General features: G+C 39.6%; 1 protein-coding gene across 1 annotated transcript in view; it reads right to left on the bottom strand.

Annotated features, from left to right (window-relative positions):
- DPP4 (dipeptidyl peptidase 4) overlaps positions 1 to 12,258 on the bottom strand; it is a 40,848-nt gene extending 28,590 nt beyond the window's left edge. The window contains exons 1-7 of the mRNA XM_062611060.1: positions 11,922 to 12,258; positions 11,747 to 11,831; positions 3,871 to 3,969; positions 3,206 to 3,300; positions 3,010 to 3,084; positions 1,037 to 1,089; positions 865 to 937 (exon numbers count right to left, since the gene is read on the bottom strand). Coding sequence (XP_062467044.1) covers positions 865 to 937; positions 1,037 to 1,089; positions 3,010 to 3,084; positions 3,206 to 3,300; positions 3,871 to 3,969; positions 11,747 to 11,831; positions 11,922 to 11,927 — 486 coding nt within the window. The 5' untranslated portion in view covers positions 11,928 to 12,258. The remainder of the gene's footprint in view (positions 1 to 864; positions 938 to 1,036; positions 1,090 to 3,009; positions 3,085 to 3,205; positions 3,301 to 3,870; positions 3,970 to 11,746; positions 11,832 to 11,921) is intronic.
- Between the last annotated feature and the right edge of the window lie 886 nt (positions 12,259 to 13,144).

Here is a 13,144-nt window from a genome sequence, read left to right as displayed (position 1 = left end):
TGCTACTCCTTTTCTGCTGAGGTACAAGCTTATTTTCCCTTATTAGGAGATGTTTTTCACTCATTTGTCTTTCAAAGAAAACTATCAGTACTTTGGTAAAACTTTGCAAAGATAGTGCATTTCCTCACTACCACTTAGAATTCTAGTTTTTAGAACCTGCTGGCCTCTCTCATCATCCCGATTTCATCCTCTCCAACAACGGCACAGTTTTGTTCCGGAGCTTCGCCCCCAGACAGAAAAAGCTCTTTTCAACATCCTTTGCTTATGTGGTTGAGCTCTGTAATTCCTGTACTACAAGCAGTAAGAATAAATAATTGCCACATGCTCCTGTGACAACTTTTTAGTCAGACCCAATGCTCACCATAACCCTGCAAACACAGTGGCTATCACCATCACCATGGACTGGGATGGAGAGGAGGAAAATACAAAGCACAGTGGGAAAAAGTTCAAGAGAGATTTTGATATTCTAATCCCTGTTACATGCATCCATCAAGTAAAACTTTATTGATTGTGATGTCATTAAGAGATAAAAATCACAGTGGATGAGTGAAACAATTGTAATGCGGCTCCTCTGAAACGGATGAGCTACTGTCTGCAATTGTGAAAACACTAAGTTCCTGGGCATTTGTGCATTTCATGACTACTGGGGCCACTACTAATTTCAGGAATGCAGTTTCATTAAAGAAACAAAAAACACAGGGATTTTGGAGTTTTTCCAGCAACAGCAGTCAATTTGGGAACTAGTTCAGCTACTTTATCCAGCAGTAGGAAATTCCCAAAACCTCAAGGGTGCAGACAAATGTGAGCTTCCATGTGAGTGTACAAAAACTGCTGTTTATATAAGTTCCACTTATCTTTACTAACCAGTTTGTGACCAGCAGGTGACCAGGATATATATTGTGTATCATTAGGTAGTAGTCCATCATCTAAGATTGAACTGGAAAAACAAAACCAAAATGCAGCAAAGAGAAATCAGTGAAATGTCATTTCATCGGAAAATGTTGGTAAAACTACATCTTGTGCAAAAATTACTGACCTGCTACTGAAATCATAGATGTGATATGAAGCTGTATAGGAATGCCTCCACAACTGCAAAGAAAAAAAATGAAAATTAAGAAACTAAATTTCACCAGATTCACACCCCTTACGGTTTGAATTACCTCTGAAACTCTCCTCATGCTTTTGCTTAAGACAGACAGACAAACCACAATGAATGTAAAAGGGTAACAAATCCCTGCAAGGTTTAAGAAGAGACTAAATAATTGCCACCCCCCTGGGGTCATCACTTAAATACTATGACAGAGGCCATTGCCTAAGGACAGAGACAGAGGCCAGAGATGATGCAGATTTTTAGAAATCCTTGTACCTACATGGCAGACTATTGTAGCTATGCACAGTTAATCCTCCTCCTTCTGCCTTACTGGTGCACTCGCTGTTTTCATTTCTCATTTTCCATGCTGTTTTATTTAACTTGGCATCTTATTACTCAGTAGTCCTCACAAGTCCCAGCAATATTTCTCTAGCAGTTTCTCCAGTTCAAGAGTGACGTATTCCCATTCATATTGCCACAGAAATAAACCTGTTCTTTCAAAAACCTGCCTTTCAATGTCTTAACACTCTGTAGGCACTTACAGAGAAAAGATGATGATGATACTGCAGATGTTTAAATGTGCTCACTATGTGGGGCTGAAGACATTTGATTTAGCCCATGGTGTTGACGTGTTACAATAATGCTACCCTTCTACGATGGTTCTGGAAGATTTGTATGAAGATATAAACCAATAACTTAGTACTACACAACCAGATGGCTATTACATAAGAAGTGTCTACATCCTCATGATTCATTTTGTTACCGTTTTCTTGCAGTAAAGATTAATAACTTTCAATCACACTATTACATAAAGGTTAAAAGATCTTGCTTCAGCATTAAAATAAAATTAACTCTTATGACTGCAACAGATAAAATACTATAAAGCAATACATCATGAGTAGAGGGAATGTCTAGGGTGGCTGGAAATAAGCAAAACATTTTGTGGCCACTAATGACACAATGAAAAGCCAGACAATTATTAACAATTTGGATAGACAAAAGGTAACTGGCTTAATATTACCTAGCAAGGAAGCTAAAACTGAAAAAGTGATGGCTGAGTGCACGGATTCTGGCTGGCACAGTGAGAGAGACATTCCTGGACTGCAAAGCTAGAACATGTAGATAGAGCTCAGTGGCACAGTGCTTGAGTATTTGTACACTGCGTAAGTCAGCACTGAACTTTTTGCAAACAAAACAGGCAGCTATTAAAAAAAAGAAAACAAAGTTACTGGCTTCTCAGTGCACACACTGTAATGTCTCCATTAATTTTCTGTAACTGTCCTCATGTGGCATGAAGAACTAGGTTTTCATGCCACCTGGCCTAAACCATAGGTTGACCTTTGTTGAACAGTTAACCACCATGCCTGGATGAGGCATTATGCTGCAGTTTTTTCACGTGCTTGCTGACAGTAGGCATCAAGGATACCCAAGTCCATTCCAAGCAGAAGAGGACAATCTTTTCTTGTAAGCACATGCTGCTTTTCATTCACATCAGTTTTAAGTTATGTCCTAACATCTCAGCATAATAAGCATATATATATATATATATAGCATATATGTACAACCGCGGTTGTACATATTTAATCATCGCTTCTCCTTACTCACAGAACTCCTTGGACAGTGATGCCCATCTACTCTTCCAGCCTGTCTTCCCAGATGAATCACTCAGCCTCACTCTCCTTGTGATATTTCACCATCCACTTTTTACCCATCTTACTTTCTTCAGTAGTCAACTCTTCTGCCAAGCTCACAGACAACAGCAGTCTCTCTTCCCTCCTTCTGCCTGCTCAACTTCACTGTTCCTCTGCAGACATCCATCTCATTCATCCATCCCCTGTATTTCCCTTGTATTCTTTCAAGCCTCTCAGTTGCTCCCAAACCTTTATTTCCCAGTATCATCCTCAGAAATGCCCTCATACCTTTGTAGAGCTATACTGCAGAAGAGCAAACTTTTGGTCAGGCGACAATATAACTGTGGTTGCCTTGTATTTATCCTGTCAACAAAGAGCAAAAGGAACACATTAAGCATTGATCCCAAAGAAAAGCACAGAACAAAATATTAAACTCAATACCTTTCCCAGTATCTGCATATATATTATATATAAGTCAACGTACTAATGTTGTATTCGCCAAGATTACCGAGGATGTTCCAGTGTCAGCATTGATAAGTAGGATGTCCCCATTAGATGCTTTGTGAAGATACTGATTTCCTAGAAGAACAAGAAAGTTGCTAATAAACAGTAAGTAAAATGCTGATCAGTTATTTCCCTCTTTCCCTTACATTTTTTAGTGGGAAATAAAAAAAAATTCGTCAAAGCCGTTTCCCACTTTTGTAACGAAAGGATGCTTATAGTACAAGAATGTTCAGAGTGTAGTCCTGGGACTCACAGCCTCTGCTTACTGGCACCTCTTCTCCTTGGAGCACGAAGCATATTCAAAAGGAAAAGCACCCTGTATCCTTCTGTTGCCTAAGAGTCTGATGCACAGGAAGCTGACATACTTCAGAAGATAACATGCTTCCATGAAAACACATAGATGTAAGTATGCTCTTTTATTAGTAGGAGAACATAGCTTGACATGAACACAAACGTCTAAGTTGACAAAAAAAAAAATAAAAAAAAAAATCACAAACCTTTGAGATATGCACCATTCTGTAACAGCACCATAAAATACTATACCTTATCTTTTCGGGATACGGCAGTTACCTCAGCATGAAGATATATGTTTACTGAAGGCAGTAGATTTCCTAGATATTTATACTCTATGTAGAAATGAGTTACCTGAAACCCACTGCAAATCATACGTTCTGTAGTTATAGTCATTGTTCAAGTAATTACGCAGAGTGTAGGTTCTTCGTGAATCAGGCTCAGTGGTACTTTCTGAAAGAAAGAGACAGAAGGAATTTCAGTGTTGCTGCAACTTGTTCCACCCCAGCTTCTCAACCTGACTAGTAAAATAAGTGGGTTTTCGTTGCTGGTTATTGATGTGTTTTAGCTAACCACCTCTAAAGTATTAGCAGTGAGAAGGCACTAAGGCTTTTCTGCAAGATAAATTCAGCAAGCATAAAATAAAGAACTATCAGTGAGATCCCTCAACAAACTCTTTGTGAAGATGAAAATACCTTTTAGACAGTGACAAAAATAAACAGATGACCTCTGGCCCTCGTATCTCAGGAAACACATAAAGCTCAAAAATTGAAAAGAAGTGACCTTAGTGTCTTTCCCTTCTATGCTCACACTGAGAACTTTGCTACAGAGCCCTGACTGCTAATATCTGCATTAGACATCAATTGCAGGGTGAGTCACACAAAGCAGAGACGTACATGCTCATGTTGGAGTGGTAGATGGGCAAGGTTGTCCAGGTGAATGAAATGGGTCATCCACAAGTACATGTACAGACCTCAAAAGATATCCTAAAATTAAAGCAGCTGATGTATTTTTATCACATATTCTGTAATACTGTTGTTCCTGCTCATGAACCTCTCAGCTGTGAATCATCTGCTTATCATTAAATTCAAATTTCAGGAATGCCTCAAGTAAAAAAATCTGAGGAGCAGTAAAATTTTCAGGGAAGATCTAATTTAAAAAAAAAAAATAAAAATTAAACCACAAACTCACAAACTCCTACTGATAAGCTTATGATGAAATAACTAGTTAAATATATATCCCTTTCTATGTTCTTCACCAAGGTATCTTAATGTTTACTGAAACATTACTATTTTGACTGCAAAATTAAAGCCAAGTTAACTGGGTTACTATGAAAAGATTAAGTGAAACTTTGAACCCAGTTAATGAGTTTGGTAATCGGCTCCAGCACACTGCAGTCAACTTCTATGAAAAATATTTCTTTCTTACTAGCTGCAGTGCACAAGCTGTTCTTTCCAAAGTATAATAATAATAATAGTAATAATAATAATAGGTCTTTGAGTCTTTGTGATTTTTTTTCTGAAAACAAAGAATACAATTTTTAAATTCAGGTGTGCAGTTCTCTCCCTATATCTCCCCTGCCCTTTTTTAAATAGAAACCTAAAAACTACCCTCACAAAAGTCTACACAGTGCAGAAGGGAAGCAATTTTTATTTCAACCAGCTAAACCATTCCTTTTTTGTTACTGCCAGTATAATCCAAAAGACTTAGGGCAAAACCAACTGATAAAAACACTCAGGTATAGATGTGGCGACTGATCAACCAAGATAATAACCTGCTCCTATCAGTTCTAAGAGCCCCAGTCTTTCAGATACTTTTAAACAGATAACCTCTTCTTTCATTATGATAAGAAAGAAAACTGCTGCAAAGTCCTTGGGGATGCACACACAGAAAAGCATTTTACAGTAACATTTACAGGTTCTTTCCATGCAGGTGAAGTACATGTGACATCTGGAACACAGCAGGAAGATACTTATATTAGCTTTTGCAGTTCTACTCTTATTTCCAAATAATAAGCACCTTGTACAGTGCAGACTGTACAGCCATTGCTGCAATAGAAGAGCCATAACAAACAATTATTTTAGTCTAAGATGCTCAGCAAAGCTTTAAAGAATTGCTTGCTCAATTCAATCTGAAATTTGACTGCTCTAAAAATTTACTAGTTTAGATTTCATGCTCCTGAAATTTCTGTGAGAATATTAATTCCTCAGGTTAATTATTCTATATTAACTGAATACTTAATTTGATGGATTTGAACAAGTGTGCATTTGATATTCATGCACAGTTGTCTAGTTGGGAATATCACTTCTCTCCTTCTTAATTGAGTGTCATTTACAATTAGAGGGGCTTCTGAAAGCAACAAAATTCTCTCTTGGAAAAGGAGGAGCCATTTAAGACAGGTGGCTGATGAACAGGTTTAGGGATTTTTCCAAACTGATGAATGTTTTTCCCCTTGGTGACATACATATTTTGCTGAGGTCTCATTACTAAAAATCAGGACACTATTAAGATTTGTTGGCTGTGTATAAAATTAAAATTTCATTTTCTGTCAACACCTTCCACATAGTAACTGAATATGAAAACATACGCCAAGCTGCAAGGGTATACTCATAAAAGTTCTAGTTGAAATCTTTTCTTCATTTGCAAGATCGGCCATTACCAGTATATTCTTACTTAACCACATTATGCTACCCACTGAAGATATTCAGCATACATCGAATTCTGCATTTTGCTACTTCTTGTTCAGATTCCATTTGAAAAAAAGCGTCAAACAGGTTTATTTTGACAAAATAAAGTAGTTGTTGACATTCAAGAGCATTTTATTGGCTTTGAATATTGGATACAGGTCAATGTGTGTTCATATTTTAGCAAAACAGCTTCTTTCACTCTTAGGTTCTTCAGAAAGGCTGCGAAGGCTGAATTTTCTTGCTATTTTCACTATTCCAGAAACAGACTTATTTTTCTAAATTTCAAACAACTAGCTCCTCATCTCTACCCCAGCAGCTCATTCATATTTCCGATGTCATAATGATATACTGGAGATATTTAAGTCCTAACACCTCTGTTAGAGAAGCAAAACCTAAGTCCTTCTGGGAAGAAGGCTCTTAGCCTTTTATGTAAACAGTACACATTTAAGGTTGATAAACAATTTAGTTTCCATTTTGGATTATTTCTTTTTTAAAATGTCACCCTTTTTCAAGGGAAAAATTGAGTCGGTTTCTGAAGGTGTAAAGCAAGCAAGATGTTAACTACTGTGTAATGTTAATTATATGACATATCACCATACCAAAATCTAAAGTTCTTGACAAATTATTTCTGGTATACGTATTGCTTAATCCCCAGTATCAAGGCATATTTTACTAATTTCCATATATAATAAAAAAAGGGCAAGAAATTACATAACCAACTTAAAAGGGAAAAAAAATATAAACCCAGTAATAACAAAAGCTTTATTATATGGTCACTGCTACCAAGAAAGTCTAGATGAACCACACAGAAAAGACAAGTACAGGCATGATGCTCAGCAACAATAAGAAAGAAAGGGCCAGAGAAATTATAAAAATCAGAAAAGGTGAACTAGTACTGCTGTTTTAAAGTGACAGCAGAACATGACCAAGAATAATCTGCTATGTAAGAATGTAATTCAGGAGCAGCGTGAGAGATGCAAGAAGGGAAACCTGACTGATTCAGTAGTTAGTCAGAAAAGTAAGTGCCATTTCAGGCTATTTTTTACAAACCTCCCTTCTTCCCTGTTTCTCTTCCAATGTGTGTAAGAAAGCACTCAAACCCCCTCCCCCTTACACTCAAGCCCCCAGTTACTGCCTAAGGTTAGTGACAGCACAGAAATGGAATTCCCACAAAGAAAGCAACAATGACTCTCCCAAGGTTCACTTATCCCAGAATCCCACCTATACCCAGTAGCTGACACTGGACACCCAGAAGACACTGTAACAGGTGAGTGCCATGACCCCTCCTGGGGCAGTTCACACAGATGTCACACTCTGGGGCTGCAAAGCCTTCCCCAGAGGGAGGTAATCATTAACTTTGAAATCAATAGCTCTGGAATCCTTCTCAAATTTGCCCCACCTCATGCAAAGCAAGCAAATAAAAATAGCAGAAGTGTCCTACAGATAGCAATCCACTGCTGATATTTGTTTTTTATACTACATTACTCAACATTGGAAATAAGATACATATCAGAATTAAATGACAGTTACAGAACACAAGGACATACTGCAGGAAAATATTTCCATTCCCTGTCTTTTCCTTCACTAACTAGAAAAGTGATATACCTCCACATAACATGAGGACTACAAGAAACCTGTAATGCAGAGCAAGGTACATGAATACATAGGGAAAAGAGAAGAGTTAGAACAGTTAAATTCAAGCCAAAAGACTGTTTGGTCAGACAAATCTATGGCATACTCACAACAAGGCAATTAATCTGCTACATCCCCCATTCAACTTTGGGGAGAATTTCAGCCATAATTTTGATTAAAATCCTTTGAAGCTAGCTGAATGGAATTAACTACTGCTTACTCGTCATGTAACAGTTCTCTTACAAAAAAAAAAAAAAAAAGGAAAAAAAAAGGGAAAGAAAACCAAACCCTAAAATCCCACACAAACTCAAGATTATGTAAACCTTACTTACTGAACCTAGAGCCAAAGAGATTCTACTTCAAAGACCAATTTATGATCCACAGATTTAAATTCCCTTACAGATTTTCTAGCTTAAAACACCTTTAAACCTAATGACTTAAAGGAACTGGAATAATACAGGACCCCTTTATTCCCAAGAAAACTGTGACAGATCACAGCTGCCAGATTCATTCATCTTGTGGCATAAGTCTCCAAACACAAGGATTGTGCATCAACCAGAAGCCTCTCTCTATTTTAAACACACTGTTCAGTTGCAAGCAGCATGTTGACATTGGCAAGAAATACTCCTCCACACTACCCAGTCACAAATTTGCTTAGTTCAAGACAGAATGCAGATAGGGTAAGCCAGGGAAGCCTGTAGATATGACCATCCTCAACAGAACAATGACGAGAGCTAGCTAAAGATTTTCTTTCTTTTTCTTTTCAGTTATACATTAACACAACTGTGAGGAAATCAGCAGGCTTACATGCCTGACCGAGTCCTTGAAGCACAAAACCATCTCAGCACTTCCAACATTCTTCATCTGCAAGTCCAGGATGACAACATGAACTTACTGGTCTTCTGCTGCCAGTAACACCTCTCTCTAGGGTGGCTTTCTACCAGCTGCTAGTAATATACAATGCATCAATTAGGCATCAGATTTACAAAGTAACCTCAGACACCTTACCATCAGTAAGTTCCCCAGCACCTGCTGTGCTTTTCCAACCTCTTCACACCACAGAAACCCAAGCATTGTATCACCTAATTATGACAGTGATGATCCTTCTCATTTAGTGAATACCTCACCCTTGGAGAATTAGACCTGTGGATGCAGGAACCAGTTTTGTGATCAGACCACTGTAAAGGACCTCCCACTATGAGGCTGTTGATGACTTTCTCATGATGATACTGCATAGCGCACCATCTTCTTCCTGCTGTCAGCATTAGCTACTCTTCCTCTCACCCTGGGCCTTCCTGCCCAGCTGGCTGGAACAAGAACTGTTGTTACACAAGAGATAAAGATGTATGGCCACTGTACATTTTGATCTGCTTTTTGCATGGAAACTTACAGGAGAAAAAGAAAAAATACAGGAGACACATAAGTAAAGGGATAAATGGAATCAAGATCAGACAGACCACAGGTTTTTAGAAAATATTCATGCATTAAGGGTAAACACTTGCATAGCTCCTCAAAGCATAACAATGCTTTCATCAGACTTTAAATACAACCCCAAGGCTATTTTGAGATTAAACTATTTGATGCAACTAGCTCCATGTGGTTATTAAATACAAAATAAGGTGGCACAATAGGCAGTAGGTATAAACAAAAACATAGAATTTTCTACACAGTTCTGGCTGAAGACCCTCAAGGTAGTTAGTGAAGGGCTGCACCCAAAACTTTGCAAATTTAAGTCTACAGTATTTGTCCACCCTAAATACTGCAAGACAAGAAGCAGAAGTTCCATGTGCCAGGCCTACAGTTCAGCCAACAAACCAGAACTCCTCTGGAGTGGCAAAATCTCAATCTTTCACAGCACCGGAGTCCATTTATCAAGCTAATTCTGTGATGCATTAGTCTAAGCTTATGAAATCTAAGTACACTGCGAAGCATGGCAGGGCTTAAGTAAGAGCCTTAAGCAGGCCAAAAGTAAGAATCTCAACTCAAAGTTACCTGTGTATATCAATAGGCATTATTTTTACTCCCTGCACAATACTTGACTCATCCGGATGAAACAGACTTGACTGCAATGACAGTGACATTTATCAGAGCAGACCTCGATTTCGCACAGTCACATGAGGTGCTCCTCCTCCCCAAAGCCCCCCAGTTTTGCTACCTTTCATTCTGTACTCAGGCCAGCACCTGTAGACACAGGAGGCATCTTCAGCTGACTCACACACCCTGAGGGAGTTCATAAAAGCCATATAATCAACTTGTTAATGACTAAGTGCTCTGACATATAAAGGAGTAATTGTAAGTGCAGCACCTGCATACTCTCATCTGCTAATAATAAATCCCATTTGTTTAGCATTTTTCAGCCAAAAATTCGAAAGCACCCTGGGGTTCCTGAACTGTAATGGTCACATTTGTTATCCAGGTGTTACTGGTGGCCTGATTTGGGAAAAGACTGGAATTCAAGTTTCCTAACTGGGACCTCTCCATCTCAATCCTTATTTTATCCAGAGGGACCTAGTAAACTACTTGGGTGTGACAGGTAATTTCCCATGCATTAATTTCACATCAATAAAGAGGCTGACACAGTACCCTACTCTTTTACAAGCAAAAATATGCAAGCCAAGGCTGACAGCATGGTGATATTCTGCATGCCATCCAAAAGAAGTGTTTTGTTAAATTAAAATATATTTACTATATAACTCAGTGACTGATTCTGAATTGCAGACACTTCTACTGCAAAAAGATTCCTATGCTACAACTTACGAAAGAAGAAAAAACATGTGATTTTCAGTACAACATGGCATTGGTGTTAAGGCAGACAAGCATCAGCTCCAGCAGAGTTCAGGCCTGCAATACCGAATTCTTTCACTAGGTGAAACACACGCACCTTCACTAGGCTGCACAAATACATCTGGTAAATTATCAAGACCTCTTCTCTTTCTCTCCCACCTTATGAAACTATCTTCTATTACCTCAAAAATTTGCTTTATTGAGGTAAATGAAAAAAGCTGCCCCAAAATAGCAGAAAGGAGTCAGCATCTACTGATGCAAGTATTAGCCCAGAAGCTATGTAGAGGCACTTTCTGTGCACATAAACAATTGCTGTGTCCGCATTTGAACACCCTGCCAAGATTAAGACACACACCTTCACATTTCTTGGGGTGCACCTCACAAGCAGAAGACAAGCAAAGCTCTAGTCTAGAAAACGCTGCTTCCATAAGTTTGCAGTACTCAATTCTACATATTGCAGCTGCTCAGCTGTTCACCAGGACACAACAAGAGACATTAACCTGGCGCTCTGTCCTGCCAGCTGAAAGCAATGCATTGCTTAATGAGCAATGTTTCACATTAACATCTAGAGTTACAAGCATAACCTGTGAAGTGTAAAGGGATCAGAGTCCAATAATGCATTCCAAATCTTTCCTACTTTTCTGACCTCTGGAACTGTGCTGTATATATAATTTCACTCAACAACGTTTAAAAAAAGTTGTGCAAACAAAGCAAATTAGAGGGAATATAACCTTATCTCTTCAATACACCCTAGGAAATTGACTAACTGGGATTTTACTGCTGGTTCTACAGCCTCCAGCTGCAACAGTCAAGAAAAATACTGAAAACCTTAATGCTCAAAACTAGTATTTTCCCAACTTACACAGAAATCAAGTGACACACACACACACACACACACACACACACACACACACACCCCCCTCAGGTGAGACACCTTCTCGAACAAGTACCCAAGCTCCAGACCAAGGACTCTAGAGCTCCAGCTCCATCAGCCCCGTCGCCTACGGCACAAACTTTCCGCAAAAGCCCCCACCGCATGGGTGTCGCGGCTGCGGATCCCCAGAGCGCGGCAGCCACAGGGAGCGCCCCCCAGCCCTACCGCCCTCCCCGGCCGCGGACTGACTTACTGCCGGTGAGCAAGGCGAGGGGCACGGCTATGGCCGTGACGATGACAGCAAACCCCAGGATCCCCAGCAACCACTTCAGGAAGGTCTGCAAGGAGAAGTCCCATCAGGCGGCAGCTGCGGCTGCGCAGGACCCCCAGCACCACCCCGTCCGCTGACCCCCTCCCCTCTCACCCACCTGCATGGTGCGTATAGAGATCGCACACCCTTACGCCTTTGTGCTTCTGCTGCTGCCCTCGGGGCTTTTCTGCGGGGGGGCTGGAGACGGCAGCCGCTGGCAGGAAGGAAGTACCGCCAGAAGCCGGGGGCTTATGCGAGATCTCGGCTTTCCTGCTGGCTTTGCAGCCTCGTGTGTTGTTCTGCGAGCCACTTTTTCTCCTTCGGTTCAGACCCTTGGAGCGCGGTGACACGGCTGCACGGTAGAAGGGAGGGACCTTTGACACTGAAAAGATTTCTGTAGGAAATCAGATAACGGCCACACACAGATCCCAGAAGTGAAATGCCTTCGAACGCTAACGGCAAAGCTCCTAATGCTCTGATAACACCAGCATTTCTTGTAAAGTTTCTGCTCTTTGAACTTTCTCTGGCAAGCAAGTTATGGAAAGACTAATAAAATTTCAGGAAGGGCTGGTATTTATTTATTTGGCACTGGTTGTTGGCATACGAGAGAGGTGGATGTGTAAGTCTGCAAAATGGAATTTTAAATGCCCAGAAAAACGGAAGCGCAGGATAAAAGTTTAAATCTAGCTCTGAAGATGACCCTGGTTTATCACATCAGCCAATTCCATCTCCAAGGAGAATTTTGAGTATGTGTTGAGGTATTAGGACTAATTAGTGGGAAAGACTGAATATAACCTGGAGATCGAAACTGTAAAGCATTTGTTTAAAAAGCTGAGCATCGCTAAGTAGTGTTATGCTCAGCTCACTATTGTGTACCATTCAGCTTGAAGGTAGTGGTTAGTACTACTTTTAAATTTATATGGTGCTAGCTATAGCGATTTACCGTAGAAATACCATTAATTTGCCCTGATAGTGGTTCCATACAGCTCTGTATGTTTACAGTGGCAGATGTAACATCGTGTAAATTCACAGCTAGCTTAATGGTAATTTCTGTGTACTGTTAAATCCACTTTTATAAAGTAAAATCACTGTGAAATAGAAGTCTTCAACATTAGTTTTCAAACTAGTATGCCATATATGCTGTGAGATGCATGACCAGAATTTCAGATTGTTTTATAGCCCCTCTTAAATATCTGTTAGTCTGTGCACTCACTCATTTTACCAACAATAAAAAAAACACCTCCCCATGCCTTGGGGTGAATTTTCCTTTTCCCAGTGAGTGGGAATTGCAACATAATTCAGCCAATCTCTGCTTTATTTTCTAAATACCTAAGTAGTGAT

The sequence above is a fragment of the Pezoporus occidentalis genome, unplaced genomic scaffold, assembly GCF_034315485.1.
Source record: "Pezoporus occidentalis ecotype Australia unplaced genomic scaffold, CSIRO_AGI_Poc_V1 ctg150, whole genome shotgun sequence".
NCBI classification, from domain to species: domain Eukaryota; kingdom Metazoa; phylum Chordata; class Aves; order Psittaciformes; family Psittacidae; genus Pezoporus; species Pezoporus occidentalis.
The sequence above is the reverse complement of the archived record's forward strand: the minus strand, read 5'-3'. Positions and strand labels throughout refer to the sequence as shown.